The sequence below is a fragment of the Chroicocephalus ridibundus genome, chromosome 3 (assembly GCF_963924245.1).
Source record: "Chroicocephalus ridibundus chromosome 3, bChrRid1.1, whole genome shotgun sequence".
In the NCBI taxonomy this organism is placed as follows: Eukaryota; Metazoa; Chordata; class Aves; order Charadriiformes; family Laridae; genus Chroicocephalus; species Chroicocephalus ridibundus.
The window spans coordinates 77,407,841-77,431,525 of record NC_086286.1 but is presented as its reverse complement, the minus strand read 5'-3'; the positions used below and the strand labels follow the sequence as shown (position 1 = coordinate 77,431,525).

The 23,685-nt window shown below is 39.2% G+C and overlaps 1 protein-coding gene and 1 long non-coding RNA gene across 2 annotated transcripts in view; one reads left to right on the top strand and one right to left on the bottom strand.

The window, feature by feature from the left end:
• The window catches only part of LAMA4 (laminin subunit alpha 4), a 106,097-nt gene that overhangs the window by 4,416 nt on the left and 77,996 nt on the right, over nucleotides 1-23,685 (bottom strand). Inside the window, exons 23-37 of the mRNA XM_063329764.1 lie at nucleotides 22,501-22,672; nucleotides 20,270-20,401; nucleotides 19,643-19,785; nucleotides 16,140-16,275; nucleotides 14,120-14,257; nucleotides 12,481-12,614; nucleotides 10,993-11,157; nucleotides 10,145-10,298; nucleotides 9,229-9,422; nucleotides 7,463-7,652; nucleotides 6,439-6,594; nucleotides 5,481-5,640; nucleotides 4,364-4,494; nucleotides 1,824-1,917; nucleotides 722-841 (exon numbers count right to left, since the gene is read on the bottom strand). Of these exons, the coding sequence (XP_063185834.1) occupies nucleotides 722-841; nucleotides 1,824-1,917; nucleotides 4,364-4,494; nucleotides 5,481-5,640; nucleotides 6,439-6,594; nucleotides 7,463-7,652; nucleotides 9,229-9,422; nucleotides 10,145-10,298; nucleotides 10,993-11,157; nucleotides 12,481-12,614; nucleotides 14,120-14,257; nucleotides 16,140-16,275; nucleotides 19,643-19,785; nucleotides 20,270-20,401; nucleotides 22,501-22,672 (2,219 nt within the window). The remainder of the gene's footprint in view (nucleotides 1-721; nucleotides 842-1,823; nucleotides 1,918-4,363; nucleotides 4,495-5,480; nucleotides 5,641-6,438; nucleotides 6,595-7,462; nucleotides 7,653-9,228; nucleotides 9,423-10,144; nucleotides 10,299-10,992; nucleotides 11,158-12,480; nucleotides 12,615-14,119; nucleotides 14,258-16,139; nucleotides 16,276-19,642; nucleotides 19,786-20,269; nucleotides 20,402-22,500; nucleotides 22,673-23,685) is intronic.
• Nucleotides 1-23,685, top strand: part of LOC134513298 (uncharacterized) — a 35,045-nt gene that overhangs the window by 7,160 nt on the left and 4,200 nt on the right. The gene's annotated exons all lie outside the window — the stretch shown is intronic.

The window sequence follows — 23,685 nt, the reverse complement described above, 5'->3', positions numbered from 1 at the left end:
TAGTTAGAGCTGCTCATGATTGACATGCAAGGCACAGAGAAATAATGCTGCATGTTTTCAATGAGAAACGTATAGGAGATTACTTAAAAATTGAATCACGTAGTGTTGATTACAGTTTGTATATGAACCCCAACAGAGTAGTTCTGTCTGTTGAATAAGGGAAGTAAATGTAGTAATCTTGGCCCACGCTACACAGATGGTCTGTGAGTCACAAATTCACATTAGCAGACATCTGTGCAATAGAAATCACTAGTCAGAAAAAGAATCTCCATGTTTTCTCTTGTGTTCAAAGACGCCATTGCTTGAAGAAGGGAAAAGAAGCCTACCAGCAACAAAACCTTGAGACTCCAGTTACAGTGAGTTTCCAATACCATAAATAAATAAATCACTTCTGAAAAACTAGTAAGCCCATACTGGAAAGTAAAATGGAAAAAAAGTGATTTTTTTTTTCCTAGCTGGCTGGCTTCTCTACTGAGTCCATACCTGACCCTCCAGCAACTGTGAATATTTTAATTTCAACAAAGCAGCACTTGGTTTTTTTTCTTTGAGAACTTGAGATCAGAACATTTCTGATCAGCTCTTGAGCCTTTGAATTTTACCAGGTTGTTCATGTGAGATTTGTTTTGTTCTTTTTTTGAAATGAAAACTAAGTCTGTATGCTTTCTCTGGAAACCATGTTGAAATTTGAGAACTATGTACCACAAAGCTGCCAAAAACTTACCTGGTACACCTCCAATAAAGACTGGCTTCCTGTGATCAATTGCCTTTGGATTTAGTGGCCCTACCACATGGTTGACTTCAGAGTCCACATCCAGCTGCACCACATTAGCATCTCTAATAACTGAAAGGAGAAGGAACAGGAATCAAGAAGATCGTAAGAGTTTTCTGTGACAGGAGTTATCTGTTTGATCTGAGTAGTTTGTTTTAGTGTTTGCTAGATTGGGTGTGAGCCATGAGTGACAGTATAGGGCAGATTCTGGCACAGAGCAGGACCGATGGAAGATACAGTGTGGGAGCAAGGGTGCTTTTGAGTGGGGCTTTTGATTGCTGGCAGCTGTGTCTAGACTGCAGGGTATGAGCATACAATGGCGTGTGGCGTAGAAAAACTGCTGGCCAAATCATTCCCAGTAGGGGATGTGCTAGAATGTAGTGAGGTTTCCTCCTTGCTTGTGTGCCTTGGCTTCCTTCAGAAGGACCCCAGAATGCATGGGGAGAGGGTGCACAATGAGATCTCTTCTGGATGTGATGCTGGGAGACATCCCAAGTCAGCATCTAGACAGGAGGGTAAGGGAGTTCAAAGTACCTGAGGTTTAGAAGTACTTTTTGACTTTCAAACCCAACAAAGAAGGATGGCTGTCTAGCACAGAGGCAAAATCCTGACTGTAGACATCACTCTGTGTGAGGGAGGGGCTCCCCAGATCTATCCTGTTATTTGACCTTTAAGGACAGGACATACTTGTGCCTTCTACATTCTACCAACTTATTTAATCTCTAAGTGGGAAAAGAAGAATATCAGCTGGTATATGACTTAGGAAAAGTTGTCAGCGTTTCAGCTAGGCTGTCTTGTGTTCTTTGAACAAGGAACTTCTGTCTTTGCTGTTCTTCATAGGAACTTGTGCTTGTCCTCCTGGGAAGCTCTACAATTCCTGTTTCTGAGAGATTAATATGACTGTGTCTTTCACACAAACTTGTGTCTTGATAGGTGAAAAGGAAGAACTGAAATATGGCCCCATTCCCAGTGCACAAGCCCATGGAGTTGAATATCTGGGGAGGGAGAACTGGGCTCTGTCACCTTACTTAGGGGATGATCATGTTTTACTGACCTGCAATTCGGTGCCACCTGCCATCGCAGAGACTCTGTTTCAGTGTCACTGAAGTTGAAAAATCCCTGATTCCATTATTCAGTTTCACAGTAACCTGGGGGAAGATAACACAGTCATCACTGTAAACTCCCTCCTGTTCTCTTTTTTCCTTCCATTGTAGTAATGCTGTATTCCCTACTCAAAACATGTCTGGTATGTAAGTGAAAGAAAAACATAATTTCATTAAATTCTTTAAAATAAAGCACCTTTCTAATTCATGGATTTAGGTGTTTTTTGGGTTTTTTTAGATTCAATAGTTCTGCAACATTTCTGATTTGAACTCAAGGAAGAGTTCAAAAAAAAGATTAAAGAATAACAGCTAATTTAACTCAGATTTTCTAGTACTGCTACTCTATAATTTTCTGCGTGGTAAATTAGTGTTTAGAGGCATCATATGATGCTTTGGCATCTTGCTAGCCACTTAATAAGGAAAACAGTCATGAAAAACCCAAGTACAAACAAACAGACAACATGTGAGAAAGGAATAGACAGGGAGCTTAAGAATGACTTTTAAGTTATTTGTTCAAGCTTACCAGTGAATCTCTGGCAGAGCTAAAAAGTGAACCTAATTCTGAATTTTTCACCTCTGCTTTAGTTACATGGATTAGTATCTTTCTGCATGGAAATGTTACAGCAGCGGCAGAGCAGCATTGTGTCTCTATTGCGGGGCACAAGATTCCCAGTGGTGATTGCCAGAGAACTCCAAACACTGAGTCCAGCCACTCAGGCTTTTCAAGCGTCTAAGTTGACCCTGATAATGCTGACACCTTGTTGACTTAAAAAGTTGCAAGGAAACAATTTATACATTTTAGGGGATATCTGTTTCAGTATAGTTCTAACTGAGAAACTTTTAAACATTTTTTCCATGAGGGCACCAGGAAACAAAAATGAAATGATCCTCATATTCTCTTTTATCCACCTTTGGACAAAATATATAGGAAAAATTAAAGCAAGTACAGAATTATGAGAGAAAGTGCTCCTTAGTAAATCACCCAGACAAGCTGTACTGAGAGATGCGTACATTAAAAAAATGAATTAAAGGTGCTGATGGTTCTTATTTGTCAAGCAAAAGTGTTTTCACAAGACAGGTCTTTGATAATGCACTGAAAGAGAGCAGATAGTTAATGGTAAAAAAACACAGATGCTTACTAAGAAGGTAACTGATGTACCTGTTGCAGTGACAAGCAGGGAAGAGTTGCTTTTCCAGGGTGAATTTTGTTTATGAATTGCATATGTATTACACAGGAAGTGAGGTTTGAAGCAGTAAGTGAGGTGATAAAGTTGGAAAACCAGTCAAGTTTCTGGATGTGCAACCCTTCCATTAGATTTTTACATAAGAGGTATGTAGGCTGGACGAGTTGTACAAAGATGTAACTTTTAAGTGTGGTATGATACACAGCAATGCAATGTGCTTTAAGAAGTTCTTTGTTAATTTGCCAAGGACTAGCTACAGCTAGTCAAAAGTTAGGTGCCTAGCTGAAGCACCTGTTCTCTCTATAGTCAATACAGAAAAATAGATTCTCTGAATGACAGCTCATTTAGTCACCTATATTAGACACCTGCTTTAGGATAGGATGAAACACTGTTAAAACTGTTCATTCGGTCACTCTAATGTAGGTTTCTGCTCTTGCAAGAGAGGTGACAGCATGTTTCCTCAGGTGTTGCATTTCTAACTGAGGTACAACCAGCCTTACTTGAATACCCTTCCACTTTGGTTGACAGTTAGATACTGGGTAGTGCATTGTAGTGGTTAAAGAATATCCACAGTGCTTAATCTATTGATTTGAGTTTCTTTACTACAAAACTTGCCCTGAGTTTCTTTACTGCAAAAAGGAAAAGAACAAAACAAAAATTCCCTTGGTCTAAACCTCTGCTTATTTTGTCTGCTTAGACTGCAACATAGAACTGTATGTAGGCAATGCATAGCATGAAGGGATACAGATTTTAGTGATGAACATAATAAAAAGCAAGAGCAACAACTGTCTGATAAGTTTATTTCAAACTTCCCTCTTTCAATTGACAGCCTTACAAAAATCCAGAGGCTCTAGAAACCAGATCAACAGACAATCAGAACTTTCCCTCATTCTTTCCATCACACACATATATGTTAAAGGAAGAATAGACTGAGTACAACTCAGACCTCTCTTTTAACAAACAAGAAATAGAATTCATCAACAGTTACCTTACTTGTAACTGTTATACATTTTTAATGTGTGGATGAAAGAACAGCACCAGAGAGTCAATGTTCATGCTTCTGTTCAACTGCTCATTAAATATTTATAGTTGCTATCAGTACAGTGATCTGATTTTCTCTTAGGTGTTAGTTTTTGTATTTTGAAATAAATATCTGGGTTGCCTAATCTAAGCAGTTAGTATGTTTAGGAGAGAAATAAGAATCAATTAATGGCAAACTTGTAAGACAAAAGCTGCACGTAGCAGAGCCCAAGTATGTAGGAGAGGAACCAGTCAAAGCAGTGAAGGAAATGTGACCTTCATTATACCTGTCCATTTCTCATGTGCATATTCAGGTACTCTCCATTCACGCTGTGACCATGCAGTAGAATTCCTGAGCTGCTTCGGGGACGTATTTCAAAAACAACTTCAAATTTCAGGCCTAAACTGAAGGATTCATCTGCAAGGTAAAAAGAAGAACGTTCTTTTTGTACTGAGTTAGTGATGAAATTGGACTTTTATTCAAAATCAAAATAGAAGTTCAAAGCCCAGGGGGGAACTTATTTGTCCTGTCTTTAAAACTATTGAAATGTGTGCCAGTACACATACTTGAAGAGATGGCATGGTGTGCTGTCAATGACCCATTTCGACTTTCGTTTTGATTATATTTGCTTGGGGTACTAATAAAGCTTTCTTTATTTTTCTCATTATTTAAAAAAATGTATTTTGTTTAAAAATATTTCTTAGCAGAAAGTAAATTATCTGTATTTTTTGGCAGTTTCTTATTGTGCAATTCAGCAGTCCCACAGTGAGTGGGAGTTCCCTTGAGCTTTGATGACTCAGTAGAAGAAACTCCCTTTTTCAATCTGGTGGCAGGCCAGGGAGCAAATTAGAAACACCGTCTAATTCTTCTTGGTGTTGCCAATGAATAGGGTTGTGCAGTTTCCTTTTCTGTTCAGATCAGAGCCTATGTGACCAAAAAACCCTCCTAAAACACTTCCTGGAACACAGCAGGCCTAAATGACAGAAAAGATGTGTTCTGTCATGCTGTTCATTATCAAGACATGCAGAAAGCCTTTCCTTAGGATTTTTGAATTACATGTTGTTTTATTAATTAAAAAAATAAAGGATGACCATTTGCTGGTATACTTTGTCTTAGCCACATTGACTTCTATATGTCTATGATAATTTTTACCATAGTATAATCTGTTCCCTTGTGAAATTATTCTAATTATTTGAAATACATACATACAGATGTATTTATGTAACAACTTGTAGTTGTGACCTGTCAACATCAGCTGCTTACCACAATAATGATCTGTATCTAATAATCCTTACAACTCATAGCCTCAGAAATTACCACATCATTTAGTAAAATATGCCATTCTGAAGCACAGTGAACACTGCAGTCTTATTATGGGATGCATTTGTTTAGTAGTATATTACCGAGGACCACATATCCTCCTTCTGATGAAAAGTATGTTCCTGCTTCCGATGGTCCTTCAAAGCATGGCGTTACACTAAATGTCTGCGAAGCTGAAGTAATTGATCTTCCATTGAGCTGTAAATTGCTGAGACAACCACTAAAACTGTAGACAGAGTTAATCTGAGGGGGGAAAAAAAGCATAATTAAGTAGATACTGTGCTTGTGGAAGGAAATAAATTCTTCTGTCCTTATTTGTTTATGAGCCGTAAGGCTGTGATTGTCTGGTTTTGTCAGTTTTGAATTAAAAACCAGTTTCCAGAGAAGAGAAGCAGGACAGATGCTTTTTGTAGCTGCTCATATCTCTCTGATGACTTCAAGGTAACTCCAACTTGTGTTTCTCAAACAATCCTTACTAACTGTGAGAAACAATGTGCGACTAGCGCAAGGCAGTGCTCATATTCTCATACCCTCAAGGCAAGACAAGGGTTTACTTTTTCTGAGTAGTGTATCTATTGTGTAAGGCATGTAACACTAAAGATTACCTTGAAAGAGACTTGGTTATATTCATTTTTGCTTTAACTCTCCTTTCCATACACTTCAGTACCAAGATATAGAATAGAATCTTGACTTGTAGGTACTGTCTTAAAACAGAGATACTAAGACAACACTAAAATCTTTCTGAAACTCATCTATATCTCAGACCTTAGGGTGAAACTAATCTCACCTAACTTTACCTGTCTTATCTAAGCTCGGATGTAACTAGGATTTCTCCATTCCTCAGGTCTATGGAAGTCTAGCCCAGCTGCTGCCAGCCCAGACCTGTGGGAGCTTTCCTATCCACTTGAACTGAGCTGCGTGCTCCTCAGCATGCTGAGGATTCATATCATAAAATGCTTTTTCCTGAATCCATCCCTATAGTCAGCTTTTGCATTAGCTGTGCATAAAGGTATGGGATGATGTAATGGGTATTGGCTTTACCTGGATATTTTTTACAGCTTTTCCGGGAGCTACACCCCCAATATAGAGTGGTTCAGTGACTTGCCAGTTATTAGCATTACCACTGAAAGGTTCTTCCAGTACTCGGAGGCCATCAATTATCAAGCGACCAATATTTTTCCCTCTAATAAATATCACCTAGAAAGGAAGAAGAAAAATTTGGAAGATCAGTTTCATCTGTTGAAGGAACATTCCTGTGCAGTGCAATAAGATAAGAAGTTTGAGAAGAAAAGCTTGTGAGTGATACTCTCAAAGCCTGTTTTATTAACTGCCTATATTCTTTGCTGGACAACCCTCTCTTTTCACATTCATGCAAAGGTTAGATAGTAAAACTGCTATCTTTCTTACATTTTGGTGTACAAGGTAGAGGTAATCAAGGTGTCACAAGGTCTACTGGGATCTGCCCATTTTATATTAGCATATATGATTCATTGCTACAGAGCTATCACTGTTAGCATTTTCATGTTCTTTGCCAGTTTTATGGTCTGGATTCATCCAGCCTGCTTTAAACACTTAAGTGCCCAAGTTAGGAGCTTAGTAACTGTAGACTTTCTCTGTAGTCATTGAGGAGAGAGAGGTACCTACAGAGGGAAATTCACCTTGACCCCTAAAATTGTCTTTTTATGTTCACAGAGGGAGCCTAAGACAGCTGTGCTCCTTGCTTAGGCACTTCAAAGAAATTTGCTGAACAAAGTTATCCTAGTCGTTCCTTTTCTAGCTAACTTAACTCTTAATTGCCTCACTATTCTACTTGTTTCAGTCACTTCTGTTCAGCTGTTAGTGTTGGGAATTGCTGGATTTTTATAGCTGACTCACTTTCCTGTTCCAAGTTAATGACTTGATAAAATGCTGCATAGAAGATTCAAAAATATTGGCAGTCGTTTCTTAACATATAGGTGTGGTTATGAAGACATGAATGAAAACTCTCTAAACTGTCGCATCAGCCATGTCTTTACTGCAGCCTTGATAGCATGTGCTATCATAATGATTGCTTTGTTTTACTTACATTATGCCAAAGGCCGTCATTGTATTTCTCTTGGCTCTTAATCCTTATCTTCTGATGACCAGCATTAAACATAAAAATGAGTCGGCCATGAGCAACAAAAAGGGCCATGAAGTTAGTCTCTTTTTGATCTGAGACGTAGAAAATCATTCCATGAGATGAGTGAGTTTTCAGACTGATAGAGAACTGAGCTCTGGCACACAGAAACAGAATATTAAAATTAGAGCAGATGTAATGGACTTAAATCAAACTGCAGGCAAAGGAAAACAGAGATTTTCCTCTCATCCAAAGGAATATACATTTCCTTTATGGAAGTGGTGTTTCTAAGAAACATTCCATACTGGTTTCTGGAGTAGAAGTCAAAGTTGGAGAATAAGCTGCCTTGCAAGGAACTTGTTTTCAAAAAGTAAAATCTCTGGAGTGAATAAAATCAACACAGACCACATATAACTAACACTATATACACCACATTTTCATTCCTGTTGAACATCAGCATTGGGGGACTTTTTAACTGTGATGGTATGGAGGCCCAACAGTTCACAAATCTTTAATGTTATGCCAGCTAAGCTTCTCCTTCCTTGTGGTTCCTTCTGAAATCCAAGACAACATGGCAAGTTACACTGAGTTAGTTTGAGACTGCCAACAGTGAAGATTTCTTGAGTGATTGGTATTATTACTTTGGGTCTAAAAAATGGCAAAGCTGTACTGGTGTAGGACAGTGCTGGAACTGATTACTCCTGCCTCTCATGTCAGGTGACTAGCCTAGCTTCCATTCTTTGTATTGCCTGAAGGATCTATATGTTCCCCATTGCATGTGTGTGTACATTTCACACACACTTAAGCCCTTGCCAATATCAGTTGTTTTAAAACACCACAAGTCATTGTTTTTTTTAAAATGGACATTACAATGATGAAGCTGTAATAACAGTTGTAAAACAAGTATGTCTTGTAGGGATGAAGAGACATATAAGAGTTTGGGATTTCCTTCTTCATATGGGCACCGTCAGGACTGCCCTAAGTAAAACACTATTGAATTAAAAAAAAAGTAATGCTTTTTTTTATTTAAATCAGGAAATAGCACTCTTCTCTTCTGAGTTAGTGGTCTGGTATGCTTCCAGGAAGTGCTGTGTTGTTGAATTTATAGTCTTTTATAAATTCATAAAGTATTAAACCAAAATCCTTTGTTGGTCATAACATACCATATGGCATATTCTGTGAGAGCCTGGGAATTAAATCCCCACAATATCTGGACTCTTTATTAGTTACTTACATTTCCGTTATGGCTTGAATTGGACATGGTTTTCATAGCTTTATGTTCTACTGCACTGTGTAGATTCCTAACCATTAAACAGCTGACAAGGTCCACTCAACATGTAACCGCTTAATTTCTTGGTGAACTGTTGTGTTAATTTCCAGCTCTGCTCTAATGCCATTGCTTCTTGTGTAGAGAGACAAAAGGAGCATTGCTTGTATAGAACTAACATCCTCAGAGTTTTCATACAAATAGGCAAGGAGACACATTTTGTTAATATACAATGCAGGTGAAGACTCCACAAGAGGGATGTGACTGCAAACAGATTCTTTCTATTGCTCTTACTCAACTGAAACACCTTTTAATATATCCTAACAACATGCTCTATGCAAAAATTGGCATAAGATATATAGGGAAAAGCCAGGGTAACAGCAAAAATGTGTCCTTTTTTAAAAAATTTTAAATATATCTTTCTCCTCCCCCATATATTTAATTTTTATTTCTAAGGTCCGTTTACCTTTGACTGAAATCTTTTGGTATGTGATCAAATTCTTGCCGGCTGTTTGCTGTTCCTCCAAACTGATAGGCATGTTCGGTTGCCTTGGGATTCATGGGCAAGTGGCACTGAGGGTCTCTTTGCATATTCACTTCTTGATACAGTTTTTTGAGGCCAGTTGAAGGCTGTGAAATCTTGTCTTTATCTCTTCCCACCTTCATAGAAAGATAACCATTAACCAGAAATTGTAACTAAGATTGGACATAATAAAATAACAGTATAATTTCTATCTAAGCTAGTAATGTATTTTTTCCTTACAAAAATACCAGGAATGGTTCCAAGTCAAATTTTCTGTGGACAGATCTACTGTAGATGCTGATGCAGGGCAAAAGAAGGGATAAACACAATACTTGTGTAGCTAACATAATTACAATTCAGTTCTTTTGCAGTTTTTCTAATTGAATCTTTTCCTGTCTGCTTTTGGTGATATCAGCTATACTGTAAGCATGAGAGGACATATTTGGACTAAAAGTTCTGCATATTAGAAGAAATTTTTTTTTCACATTTATATTAATGTGTACTAATTCTACCCAGTAGAGAGAGACATACAGAAGTTTCCGAGAACAGAAGCAAGCGTATTGCCTTTAGGATACAGAGGAAATCAAGAAGGCTTGTTCCTGCAGTACTTTTTTGAAGATGTCATAAATTTTGTTTAACGGTTCTAGCAAGAGAATGATACAAGGCTGGATAGGTAGGGCCAGGGCAGTCATTTGCAGTGATGGAGTATGTAAAGGAACAGGATCCTTTTTTTCATATATCTCAAATAGTTTTCATGTGGTACATTTTGGATCTGTGATTTGAAGAATTCCCAGTCATGGCACAGTATGTATCAACTTTGGAAAACTCTAGGGTGGTACTGTGGCAATTTGTAGCAAACCTTTTTATTACGGTTTCCTTTGGCTTTTGATGAGTTTTTTGCTTTCTTGTGGAGAAGAGCAACCGGAGGAGATTCAATAGGGCATCCATACAACGAAGCCTGAACTTTCTCAGAGTACTGCTGGAAATCTTCCACTTCAACCTCTCGATCCAACCTATGTTTCAAAGAGACGATGACAAGAACAGCTTTTTTCCAAGTGTTGGAATTGTCTTCATAAAAATCATAGAATTTTAAATTTATAGTTTAAATGGTGTTTGGATGGGCTTTTTTTTAATTCTTGGATCATGGATAAAAGTACAGATTTATAAGTCAATGTTTGGGTAATGTGGACAGCCTATACTACCTCTGCCTGTTGTATCCATGCTTGTATAAGCAGAGAGTATCAATCTGCAGCATCAAATTTGCTTTAAAATCTTCTATATAAGAACATTTCATAAAGCGATTAAGATCAACCAATTCTGACCATTTTCACATGACCAAACTCCTAACTTCCCCAGCTTCTGTGAGATGCCGTAATATCATTTTGTTTCACAGGCAGAGCTGAAAGCTACATAATATAAATGCAAATTACAGCTATGAAAATTATACATTGCACCAGCAGCATTAGCAGGTGCAGTACTGAAAGCTGATTTACATCAAGTTATTCTCACTTTAACAATATCTTAACCTAGCAGGTCTGTGCCAACATATTCCATGGAAAATAAGGTAAGAAACTCATTCACACATGCTGTCATCTCACCAAATGAGACAGGGATTTTTATTGTGACAATAAATCAGTTCTCTTGAGCTACTATTCAAGCTGTCAGGCAGCGACTGTCTGGTAATGCATTTGGGAGGATGCTACACACCTAGTGAAGTAAGCGTTGCTTATGCAGCCAGTGAAGTTGGCTTGCTGCGTTCTGAAGGGAGAGCCGCCAAAATAAAACTTCTTGACGCTGTCTGGGCTTTTCCCTGCTCTGTCCTTTGCTGGGTTCTTCTTGCTTTGTTTCTTGTCATCAACAGTCAGCTCATATCTGCAAAGGCAAAACATCCATTTTGTAGGATAGTTTTGGAAATGTCAATGGTGGTTAGACAGCATATTACATGAGCCCAAAATGCTCCACTCAGTGTATACATCACTGAATGGTACGCTTAAAGTCATAAGAAGACCTTCTTGCGTCCAGCTGTGCAACAAGTAGCAGTGCAATAACTCACTTGCAAAGTTGAGTCCAGAGGCCCATGGATTTCATAATACCCTGGGGTTAATTGTAAAGTAAAAAAATACAGTCTATTCAGCAAAGAATACAGAAACTAAGCATTGCTAATAAATGGATGGAGCCACCATTTGGGTAAAATAAGATCTAAGCACATTCTAATCGTTTTTTCGTTATGCCCTTATCCCTTTTTCCATCTCTTTCATCACAGTACACTGATGTTTGAACTTATACAATGTTTTTTACCTAATCTCATTTTGCAACTCATTAATTGCTGCAGAAGTCAGGAAGGATTCTATTCCTTTAATAAGAAACTGAGTATAAGTAAATCATCAGACACTGATTTTGTTTGGCAAGTTCATAATTCAGCACACTCAGGGAAACATGACCGTCCCCAAGACTATTCCAAGGCACTTTTTTGCACCTTCAGCTTTTCAAACTATGTTTCTTGGATGTTAGAAGTCATAGGTACAAACCTCTGTTTGCATTAGAAAACTGTGAATGACCTGGTTGTATCTGTGTAGGCAAGATTCTTGAAGAAAGTTGCTTTCGTTATTTGACCTTCTAAGAAAATTTTAAACTTAGAAAACAACAGTAAAACATACCAATAAAACAATGCTTTCAGGTTTTTTTAAGAAGCACATAGAGAGACTTATCTCCTACTGCTGTATTTAGTCTTACATTTTTGTCTGTCAGTACTAGAAGTATTTTGAACATGTTCCACTGCATATATCCCAAATGAAGGCTTTTTGTGAAGATGCCTCAATTGCTTCAGGGTCAATTTGGGATTGCTTTGACAAATCAGAACAATCAATCCTGCTGAAAAATTAATCTCATGCTACTCTTAAATTATATAAACTGCTTTCGTACCTGAGGACAAAAAAAGGACTAAGCTTTTAGAAAAACTATTATTTTAGTTTTACTAAAAATTCCCAACATCTTGTGCTCAGGCCAAGCTGGCCAGTTTTCAGTCACATCGATTTTTGGCTTTTGTATTTTTTTAACTGAATTGATCAGTTAAAAATATCACTTAAAAAACCCCACTTAAACATCACTTTGAAAGTGAATATTGAATGATAACATGCTTTACAAGAAATATTTGTATTCTAAAGGTAGGGAATGAAAGATGCCTGACAGCTTTACCTTTCTGGGGTGACAGAAGTCATGATGAAGTGGGTTTTTCCATCGTTGTAATTTCGGTCTGGTGATTGAATTTTGGTTCCACTTGCATTTAAAACCACAGCACCTCTGTCCATGGAGATGGATAATACATCTGACTGAAATACAGAATAAACCCATCTTCATAAGCAAGGGTAACACAGAAAAATTAACAGTTCTGTACATTTTCCTGGTTTATTTATTTCCCTTCCTGCTGTTTTCCCCATTTGTGCTTTATTTGCAGAAAGGTACACTGAGAAGCAAAACAGGAGATGATCTCATTAGAATTGATATTCTTGCTGTTTTTTAAGCCTGAATTCTGAGAATTTGGCTGCTGATTATGTCTCATGTATCTGTCACATGAGCTCCTTCCGTCTAGCAAGGATGTATGATGTTTACATTTCGTTTGTGTTTCTGGCACTGTATAGAGCAGCTGTTACTGCAAGATTCCTGCTGTCATAAGACTAATACATTTTTTCTCTTTTCCAAATTCCCTGTGATCAGACCCTCAGATCAATCACTCAAAATTATCTCAGAGATAAGATCTGCTGTCTGGGTCAGGCATAAGGTGATACCGTGCCACATAGCAGGAGAATTGTCTGTTCCATTAGAGCAGGCATTGCCACTGTGTGCTCCTAGGAAACATCCTGTCTCATTCTGTCAAGTGCTAAATAGCTGAACCTCCATTTGTTAAGTAGGGCACTTGCCACCTCATAGGATTAGAGCTTTTGAGTTAAAACCAGAAGTGGTGTGTATAAGGCCTCATTTATGCAAATGATGTGGATAACTGACATGGTTACTGATTTCAATTTAAGGTAATACTCCAAGCTGTAAATTGTAAAAGTTCAGGAGTGGTTATCGGTGTCATACAGCCTTCCCTGCTGCACTGCTGATGAGCTTCTGCGAGTATGGCAGAACAGACACTTGGGGGTGGTTGCAAATGTTCTGTCATCTCAGCTCATGCTTGCTGCAGATGTCAGTCTGAGCCTGCAGGATCTTGGAATCGCTCTGGCTCACACAACATTTTGAAAGTGCAAGTCTCTATTTCTGCCCATGTCACACCTCTGAGGGGGCATTTAGAGCAGTCTGGCTTCCCATAGCTGCAAGGAGCCATTCTCAAGTGCAGCTTTTCCCAGTCACACATGGAGGTCTAAGTACCATCTGGGAACATAGGCAGCTGACTGATTTCTGTCAACTTAGCAATGCTCAAAATACCACCCCACTTATTCAAACAAACTTTGTCTTTGCTTTTAGGAGATTGTCTCTGGATGGAAGATGTCACGCCCTCAATATTATTTGTACTTTGGTAGCACCTAGAGGTCCAAATAGGGATTGCAATGCTGCTGAGCTCAGCAAGATCCACTGTGCATTTCTGCCCTAAGGACTTTATTGAGCACAAATGGATGCATGTTAATTCTAGGCATATGATCAAATTCTCCTCTTAACATGGAAATAATATCTAAGCATTGCTGGTTTTTATCTATAGATCAAATGCAAAATGTGAAAATGAGGTCATCAATGAATGCTTCTATATTGCAGTAAAAACTGTATTATTCCTCTAGTATTCTCTTGGGAAACAGTGCAAGGGTAAAATAAAACAAACTGTAGAGAAATATATACTCACTCCTTCAGAATAATAAAACAGCAGCCCGTTGGGCTGCAATGTCCGGAAATTAAAGCCTCCTTCAAATTCAGTAAAGAGAGACACTTTTTGGCTTGATGCAATGAAGCTCTCTCCATTGAAATATGCTTTGCGGGACATCTGTGTATTAAATAAAACAAAATTACAAGTAAACCTCAGGAAACATTCAAATCATAAAAAGAATGAGGCTATTTATTTGTTTTTAAAGATGCAGCCAGTTCAGTTCTGTAAAGCCTTCAGTTTTTCCTGCATGTCTTAACCTAATTTATATAGCATTTCCCTCACACCCTGTGAAAATCTCACAAAGTGTAGCCATTTTAGACAGTGTAAGTCAAATTGTTCTAAGTTTTCTGGGATTCTTGGCCCCATGCGGCGCTACAGGATTGGGGCAGAGTGGCTCGAAAGCAGCCCGGCAGAAAAGGACCTGGGGGTGTTGGTTGACAGCCGGCTGAATATGAGCCAGCAGTGTGCCCAGGTGGCCAAGAAGGCCAACAGCATCCTAGCCTGTATCAGGAACAGTGTGGTGAGCCGGACTAGGGAAGTGATCATCCCCCTGTACTCGGCACTGGTGAGGCCCCACCTCGAGTACTGTGTCCAGTTTTGGGCCCCTCGCTACAAGAGGGACATTGAGGTGTTGGAGCGTGTCCAGAGAAGGGCTACAAAGCTGGTGAGGGGTCTGGAGGACAAACCTTATGAAGAACGACTGAGGGAGCTGGGGTTGTTTAGCCTGGAGAAGAGGAGGCTGACGGGAGACCTCATCACCCTCTACAACTACCTGAAAGGACGTTTTAGAGAGATGGGGGCTGACCTCTTCTCCCTGGTGACAAGTGATAGGACGAGAGGAAATGGGTTCAAGTTACATCAGGGGAGGTTTAGATTGGATATTAGGAAATATTTTTTCACTGAAAGGGTTATTAAACATTGGAACAGGCTGCCCAGGGAGGTGGTGGATTCACCATCCCTGGAGGTGTTTAAAAAAAGGGTAGATGGGGCACTTAGGGACGTGGTTTAGAAGTGGCTTTTGTCAGGGTAGGTTAAAGGTTGGACTTGATGATCTTAAAGGTCCCTTCCAACCTCAGCAATTCTATGATTCTATGATTCTATGATCCTAAGCCTGCTGATGTTAGTGAGCATGAAGTCTAGAAGCAGAGGGAACTCAAGCCCCTGTCTGAGCTGTGTGCCACTGAGTCACCATCCCAACATGTGATATATTAGTTTGCGTGCTGCACTGAGTGCTGGGGCAGGGTGGCGGGGTGTTGACATGGTGGTCTGTAGCCCTCTGAGTCTCAGGAGTAAAACTGGGTCCAAGATAGGACAAATTGCAGCTAGCTTCCTTGCTGACAGGGGGTGAGATTGCATGATGAGTTCTACAAGTGGTGGGCTCCTTCATCTCCACAGGTTCACAGTACGGTTTTGGATAGACATGGCTGTAGGATAAAGACCACAAACACTGTTTAGCTTTACCAGCCATGCATTGTAATGGACAAATGAATAACCATGTAAGGGATCAGAAATGAAATGGCAATTTTCTCAGTGTTCATGCTGGTGCAGTTGGTTTGTGTTTCACAGAGGAAGAGCTGGCCTGACTTAAGGGGACGACTCATTTGAAGGATGAATATCTTGCTGTCTTTTTCATTTCATACATCTGCATGTGAGGACAATTCTCCTTGTTTCTTTAAGAAAAAACAAATTATGTTGGAATATTTCCTTTATGAATACAACATGAAATTTATTTCAGATCCAGCTTTCACATTGCGATCTTGCATATGGTAAGAATATCAAGTGAAACACCTTGTGCTGTAATTCAGGGTGAAAATTGGGTAGTAATATCAGCAGACTTACATACACCCCCACCCCCACCCCCAACCCCCGCCAGGCAATGAATGCTTTGTCATTTCCTTGGTTGAAGACTTCCTTTCTATTGTTTGGAGTAAAACTCAAGCTCACCGCTGTATCCATTACCAAATTTTTCTTATTATCTCACAAATGATGTTATGCTTACCAATGAATCCTCTGGGCACCCATAGCTGATTCCCAGGGTTCCTGGTTCTTCTAACAAGTTGAAATCCTTCTTTTGGAACTGGAAACCTTTCATACAGCCTTTAAAGCCGATACTTCCTGCCAGATGTGAGCTAATGCTGTTGGAAAACAATGCCAAACAAGCTGCAGTTAGGTAGGCTTGCCATTCTGAACTGACTTTTATCACCAAGGTGTTCTAAAAAACTTGGAAGAGCCTCAATCATTTGCCTCACTAGTGCACAATTCCTGCATCTTTATGTAAAACAACTAATTAACCACGTTATGTGTTTTGAAAAGTCTAGATGCACAAGTTGTAATAAATGTTATGGGGAGAAATAGAGGAGAATTCAGAGAGGAGATCCATATAGTGTAACTTCATAAATAGCTGCTGAAATGAAAAGACTTATTTTAAAATAGAATGGATTTCTATCTCATTTTTTTATCATTTTAGAAAAGTTTTGGTTTATTTTTCCTGTCTTGCTTTTACTAGCAAGCTCCATTCTTGCCTTTGGAAGCAAATAGATCTTTATTTCTTAACAAACAATAGTAACAGAGATCAGGGAAGTAAGAGTAAATTCTTCTTGCTGATGAGTGTGTTTACATAACTGTAAATGAGAGCAGTAGGTGGGCTGCCAGGATTCTTTTTATGTCAGATTTATGGTAGCTAGCACAGCAGTGTGACCCAACTGCTCCTACTCACTGCTCCAAGTTTTCCAACTCCAGCCCTCACCAAGATATCACATCATTATGGCACTGGGCAAATACAATTGAATTTATCCTCACAATACTCAAGGTATATGAAGAAGAAGTAATTTTCCTAAAATCACAGAGGGTCTGTGGTAGGGCAAGGAAATGACATGGGATCTACTGGGTACCAGTCCAGGAGATAAATAGGGAATGAATACACTGAAGGAGTGAATGTGAAATCCATAGTTTTGACCTGGCTACCTGTAAGCAGTCTTCCTTCTTTCAACAGGATGTACCTTAGCAGTGGGATTCTTCTCACCTTACATGTGATGATACTGACAGTGTTGACATCTGGTTCTGTGCTAATTGTCTATGAGTTATCTCATTGTAAGGTAGACGTTGGAAACATAATGGGTGAATCAGGCTCTGGAAATGATTATTTTTCCACATTGGCAAAAATGGACCATCAGGCGAAGCAGCGCAGATGTACATGTACATGTCTGAAATAAGGTGAGGGGAGGAGCACTGCAGGGGCTTAATCTGCTCCTCAGTGAAATCAGCAGGAAAACAAAATCAACAGGAAGGCTCCTGCCATCCTCACTGGGATTTGAATTAAAGTGTGGGGTATCAGTCAACCAGCTCTACTCTGATTGACCATGTGACTGGCTGGATGCCACAAATATGCCTTTCTGTTAAGTGCCATTAACTTAACATTTTCTAGGAGCAACAAGAACTATAGAAAATAGGCTTTAACCTAAAGAAAGGCTTCTGAGTTTCTTTCTTAACAGTTCCCAGTGCCCAGTGCTCTTACCTCCTCTTAGCTTTCTGCTTTATGCGGTGTTTTAGGTGGGAGAAAAATAACATATAGTGTTACTTGCAGATTCATTTATTTGGGAAAAAAGGCGCTTGACAGAGGAAAAGTGCTGTTGAAGTGAATAAAAATACGCTGCTTTGAAAGAATATTAAACTCCTCCTCTAAGACTAGAGCTAGTTTCTGCCCCCCCCGCCCTCCGCTGCTGCCCTCCGATGTCAGTTAAATGTAAGTCTGTCTAGAAAAGGGAAGCATAAATATCAGTAGTGGATAGCTGTAGTAGAGAGATAGTAGATCATCACTAGATGATATAATTCTGACTTACACTCCTGATAAAAATGGAATGATGTCACCACATTGGGACCGTACTTTTTGCTTTCAACCTTGTCATAACAACCAAAGCTCTATACAATAACAAAGGTGTAGCCCTGCTTAAATAATTGCTGTATACATTTTTCAATATTATAATTGATTGTATTTTTACAATGCCTATGGATTTTTTCTGATACAGATTTTTTATTGAGATGCTATTTTTCCTGCTTTGACAGTACCTTCCAGGTGGTTTGCAGAATAACCACAATTCATTCAGAAAACTGCAGGCATGATTTATGTGATTCATCTTGTATCCCACATTTGTGAACCAGTCTCATCTGCAATTGAGCTGTTCAATTGCCTAGATTTCTAGGTTTTTCAGTGTTCTCTAGGCTTGATTAACCAAAGTAATTTTCACCATCCTTTTGTCCTTTGTTTCTAGATCATTAATGTATTTAATACCAGCCCTAAGAGAAATCCTCTGGGCATGTGCTGTAGACTTTTTATATTGTGAAAATTGAAGAGTTACTACTATGTCTTATTTTCTCTTTCCCAGCTGCTTTCTATTCCACTGCAGCCTTTCCCCTCTCCACCCCACTAGTTTTCTTAATAGCTCCTTATGACAGACCTTTGTAAAGAACTATTAGAAAGGCCAGATAAATTATATACTCTGCTTCTCCCTTGCCCACCATTTTGTTTGCATGTTCAATTAATTTTGTGGGATTGAAAGGCAGCATTTTCATTTGCATTAAGTTTGTCCCGATCTTAAAAGCTTAATCTGTAAGTATTTTATATCTCAGACATAATTTATCAATTCAACAAGCTGTCCTGACAACAAAATAAGGTTTCAGGAGATTTATCACTAATTCCTAGAAACTATTGTGCAACATTTGCTATCTTCCTTTTTAAAAAACATTTTAAAGAGAGATGGTATTTCTGTTAGCAGTTGTGACACTTGAAACAGCAGCTGGAGCCCATCTGAAAATACTGGCCTTGCTGTCTGACCCCGGGAATGAATATTGCCTGTCAGAAGAGCATACTCGTCTTCAAGCAGCCAGTCTGCTCTCGCAGAGTGCAACCCTGATCCAGCAGATTCCCACTGCAGGAAATGAGAGTTATACAGTCTACTGAGATTAAACTTGGCTTCTGTCAAATGGTACGATGGGAAAATGAGACTTCTTCTTTTCTTCCCACGCCTACACAGAGCCAGCTAATTTGGGTCTAGAGAGAACCTGAGACGGATCAGAACTGAAGTGTGTAGTAGGAAAAATATCATCTTTAGGTTTGAAGATGCAGTTGGTAGAGGGTTTTGATCCTTTAGCTAGTGCATTGCTATTTTACCAAGATCACATTTTGCAGAGCGAGGAGGAATAGTGATTCTGTGTATTCATATATTCTTTGAAAATGCCTTTTTGTTTTTAGAAGACAACAGTTTCTGTTACCCTTACTAAAACTAGACCAGTTCCAGCAGAATTTACCTGTGCTGGATCAAACCTAATCCTTGGTACTTCAGAGCTCTGACAGACACTTAGAAGAGTGTCTGAGGGGTTGTTTTACGTAATGTGTTGAGGCTGGGAAATACATTTTATTGTAAGCCTTTCAGCACAGGTTGCATAACGTAACTTAAATATGGTGATTACTTGAAGATAATGATTGAATCCCAGTTGTAAACTAACCTGGAGTGCAAGATGTCAGCAGGTGCTCCTCCAATGTAGATGTCTGTGAATGGCATTGCTGTTCTTTCATTGTCCACACTTTTTATATGTCGCCTGTCTACTACCAAGATCATCTTCTTGGAATTGTGATATATAACAGAAATCTGTAAAGAGAAACATGTGCTTAGAAGTGTCCAAAATATCATCTTTTGTAAGTTCATGTAAGTACCCCATGCCAAATTCTACACTGCGGCAAACAGATAAGCTCCATTAACTTCAGAGTGCTTTCTTGATTTATCCAAGAAGTTAGAGCGTACTTCTTAAAAAACTTATTTCATTGTCATAGCATAAAAAGCATAATTGTGCTTTGCTTAAACATGTTGAACAGAACTGTAGCTGTAGTTGTGGATAAGGAATCAGACTTTGAATTTAAATCAAGTAAATGGCAGGAGAAGCAAACCACTGAGGGGGATTTGCTACTGTCACTGTCACAGTTACGCTGGCTTAAAGCAAATTCTCTTAAACAAAATACAAGTAGATATTTTATATCTACCAAAGTCCCTAAAATACTATGCATATATAAAAGACTGCAACCAAATAGCAGTTGGATAGTTGATCAAATGGCTGTGATTGTAACCACATCTTTACCTCATGAAATTTAGCGTCATTAATCTGAGCCTTCTTCATGGAGTCCTCTAGCAGCACAGGGCCGGTGCTGAAGCCAAAGTCATAGCGGAGGTACAAGAAACCATTATGCATCTCTAGACTGAAGAACATACTCTGTATAAAACAAAACAGCAGTCAGAAAAGCACTATGATTGTGGCAGCAATTAAAAAAAATAAATAAGCAGTGTTATGAGAGTGTCTGATATTGTGAAAAGCATGCTGGGATAAGGTATTTTTATTTGCAAAACTATAACACAGTTTCTGGATTACTTTTTAAGATATATAATATACGTGTATATATACACATACACACATAATTGTTTGATAAACAGCACTTATTTGAAGACTTGGTGAACTGTTTCCCTGTAGGAATAGTATTTGGTAGCACAGTAATGTCAATATTCTTTACCAGCAAAGTATTCCTAATGCAAACACATCTATTTACTGTTAAAGTAATAACCACATGCCCCAAAAGAAAGATGTTATACTGCTAAAAGCAATGTTGTGCTGGAATGGCTGTATCTGCATTAGCAGCTTCTGTCACAATGCCTGTAATAGCTGAGGATTGTATCTTTTCACAGCCCTGATGAGCACTGATGTGTTTACTGAAGGCTGAGCAATAGATAGAGTGTATTTACTGTGTATTTGGTTTCTGGATTTCCTGACTGTTTCTGCTTCATGGTTCTTCATGGTTTGGCTTCTGTTCTGTGGCTGGGTGACCTAAACTTTATAAGCAGGAGCTCTACTTTAGAAAATCTTTCAGAGTGCTTGAAATGAAGATCTGTACCATAGAATTAGTCCTGTTCCAAAACTGAACATAAAGAAGCAAAAAGGACAGTTTATAGCAACTGTGCATCTGGGTTAATGCTTTTAATGCTAAAGTTTGTCTTCTCTCCTAGTGTTCATGCTGTTGTTCCCATGCTTAATGCAAACATGGGAACAATAATTGTCAAAAAACTACTGCAGGCCAAGAACTGCTGTCACTGACACAAATGAGTCCACCTTCAGAAGTCATTACTTAAAGTAGTAAAAGTAGGTTTTAATCTAGCACTTTTAAATGAAACTGCAGCTTGGCTTTGTTTTGAACAGCTTAAATTTGAAAGTGAAATGGTGATTACATTCAATATATTTATGAGCTGTTTTAGCAGAACTGAATAATGGACTGGCTTACACAGTCTGTCTAAAAGTGCCTGTGAGCAGGCATGGACTTCCACAGCTAACATCCAGCTTGACTGCAGTTTCCGCCATAACACACAAAGTGCATATATCTCTGACAAACCTCTGGGCATGTCTGCTTGGAAGAAAAATTACTGATCTGCAATAGAGGCTGTTAAACTTAACAGTAGTTGCTTAGTCCAAAACCTCCTAAGAGCGAAGGTTAGTGGTGGCATGCTATGCTGCGCAGCAAATTGCTCCCCACAACTCTTCTCTGGAAGTTACCCTAAAAGCAAACACTAGAGGGTAGCTTTTCTAATGAGAGTGGATTTTTCTCTTCTTAAATGCTCAATGTGGTGGTACGTGTAGGTGTCTAGAAAAGTGTATGTCTGTGGACTGCATCTACATATTAAAATCTCTATATTACCAAGTTATAATCCACAGAGGACTTGTGAGCTTGATGTGGAGATGCCCAAAGATAAAAAAATCCAAGTTTGTCTTCAGAAGATATTTGCATGTGAAATCTATTTTCTTCAAATCCTTACAGGGTTTGCATCACCCGCAAACTTCTGAAAAGCTGGTGGTATTTGGAGCAAGCCATTTTATTTGGACTACTTTCTATTTTCAGTAACTTAAATATTTAACTCTAGTACACCCTGAGATACGTGTCAGCTACCAAAAAGTGGCTGCTTCATGGGAATTACTTCACAGAAATTTCGTATTTCTTTGATTGTGCATTCACATTTAAATAAAGGTGCAACTACTGGGCCTAACTGGAGTCTCTCTCAAAGTGTCATCACAAGGGTATCAGCGGTCTGAAGTCCTGTCTATCTCTGGATGAGAGCAGAGTCCAACTCAGGGCCCTCGCTTCCTGGGTCCTCGCAAAGCCAGTTCCAGTTCCCTCCTCATGTATACATGCATCAGACAAACACAAAATATTTCCTCATTCCAGAAGTTAAATGTAAGGACATAAGCATTTTGGATTTTCCATGATATTGTAAGTATTGGGGAACTTGTGGTGCTCACAGATAAAGGGCACCAGCAGGTTTGGTACTCACCCCATTAATCATCAGCAGGATCAATCCGTTGTCTGTAGGTGTTCGAACTTCTATGTCAAACCGAGTCACCTGGCTGAATCTTCCCCTTCTCTCAATGTTTCTTGCCAAGGCATAGCCAGAGCCATCAAAGAAATAGCTCACAGCCCGGCTCTGAGTGAAAGCCAACTTATTTCTATGAAAAAACAAGCAGGGAAGTAATATTTGGCATATCCCCATTTTAATTTGGGGACATTTCAAGGCCTTTACAATTAAAATACTTTCTTGAAATAATTGTTCTGAACTGCTGCTTCTTCCTGGCAGCAGTGAGACTGATGACTTTCTTTCAAATTCTTTCTGGGAATTTTTTCTGAAAAGTAGTGTGTAGCTTTGAAGGTATATCTAACTCCTTCATTCATTACATCGTGCATTTATCCTGTGTTGTATTTAGAGGACAGGAAAATTCTTTGCTCATCCTTGTAAATTAGCAGGCCCACATCATCTCCTCTTTGTAAGGATACGTATATATTTCTATTAAGAACTTGCCCAGTTTGTGCAGAAACCCATTTGAATTCTCCAAGGCCTTTTGCCGAGCATGGGGCTCTGCTGGGGAGCTCGGGAGTGGCCTGCATGCACTGTCCTGGAGAGCAGCAGCTCCTGCTCCCTGTGGGAATGGCGTGGGAAACCATCATTTGTTCTGTCCCAACACCTCCTGTATTTCTTTCCAGTGAGAGCTGCAAGTTCATCTCCTGTTCTTTGTATAGAGAGATTCTACTGTTGCTGCCTGTTGTATGAACAAAATGCTTGCTGTGTCTATGCAAAAGGAATGCTGTAGTTGATGTTCACTTCTGGTTTAGGGGCTGCACTTCCCAGGTTGTGAATGGCTTATCTGAGGTATTCCTGTTGTGGGTTGAAGACTGTATGGCAGAAAGATAACTTCCGTATGGGCTTTGCTGTCTGGGGGTGGGAGTGCACTCAAGTTTACCAAGCTCCCTGGAGCTAACTGGCTGGGGCTGTATCGCCTGCAGCAACAGGATTCGAGTCAGGAGCTTTCCTGTCCTAGGCAAGCAGTGGGGATAAGGAGGGAGCCTGGACCATGCCCCAGTTTCCCTTTTGAAGGCATGAACAAGGTTGTGTTAATGGAGACAGCAGCAAATCTCAGAATATCTTGAGTTGAAAGGGACCCATGAGGATCATCGAGTCCAACTT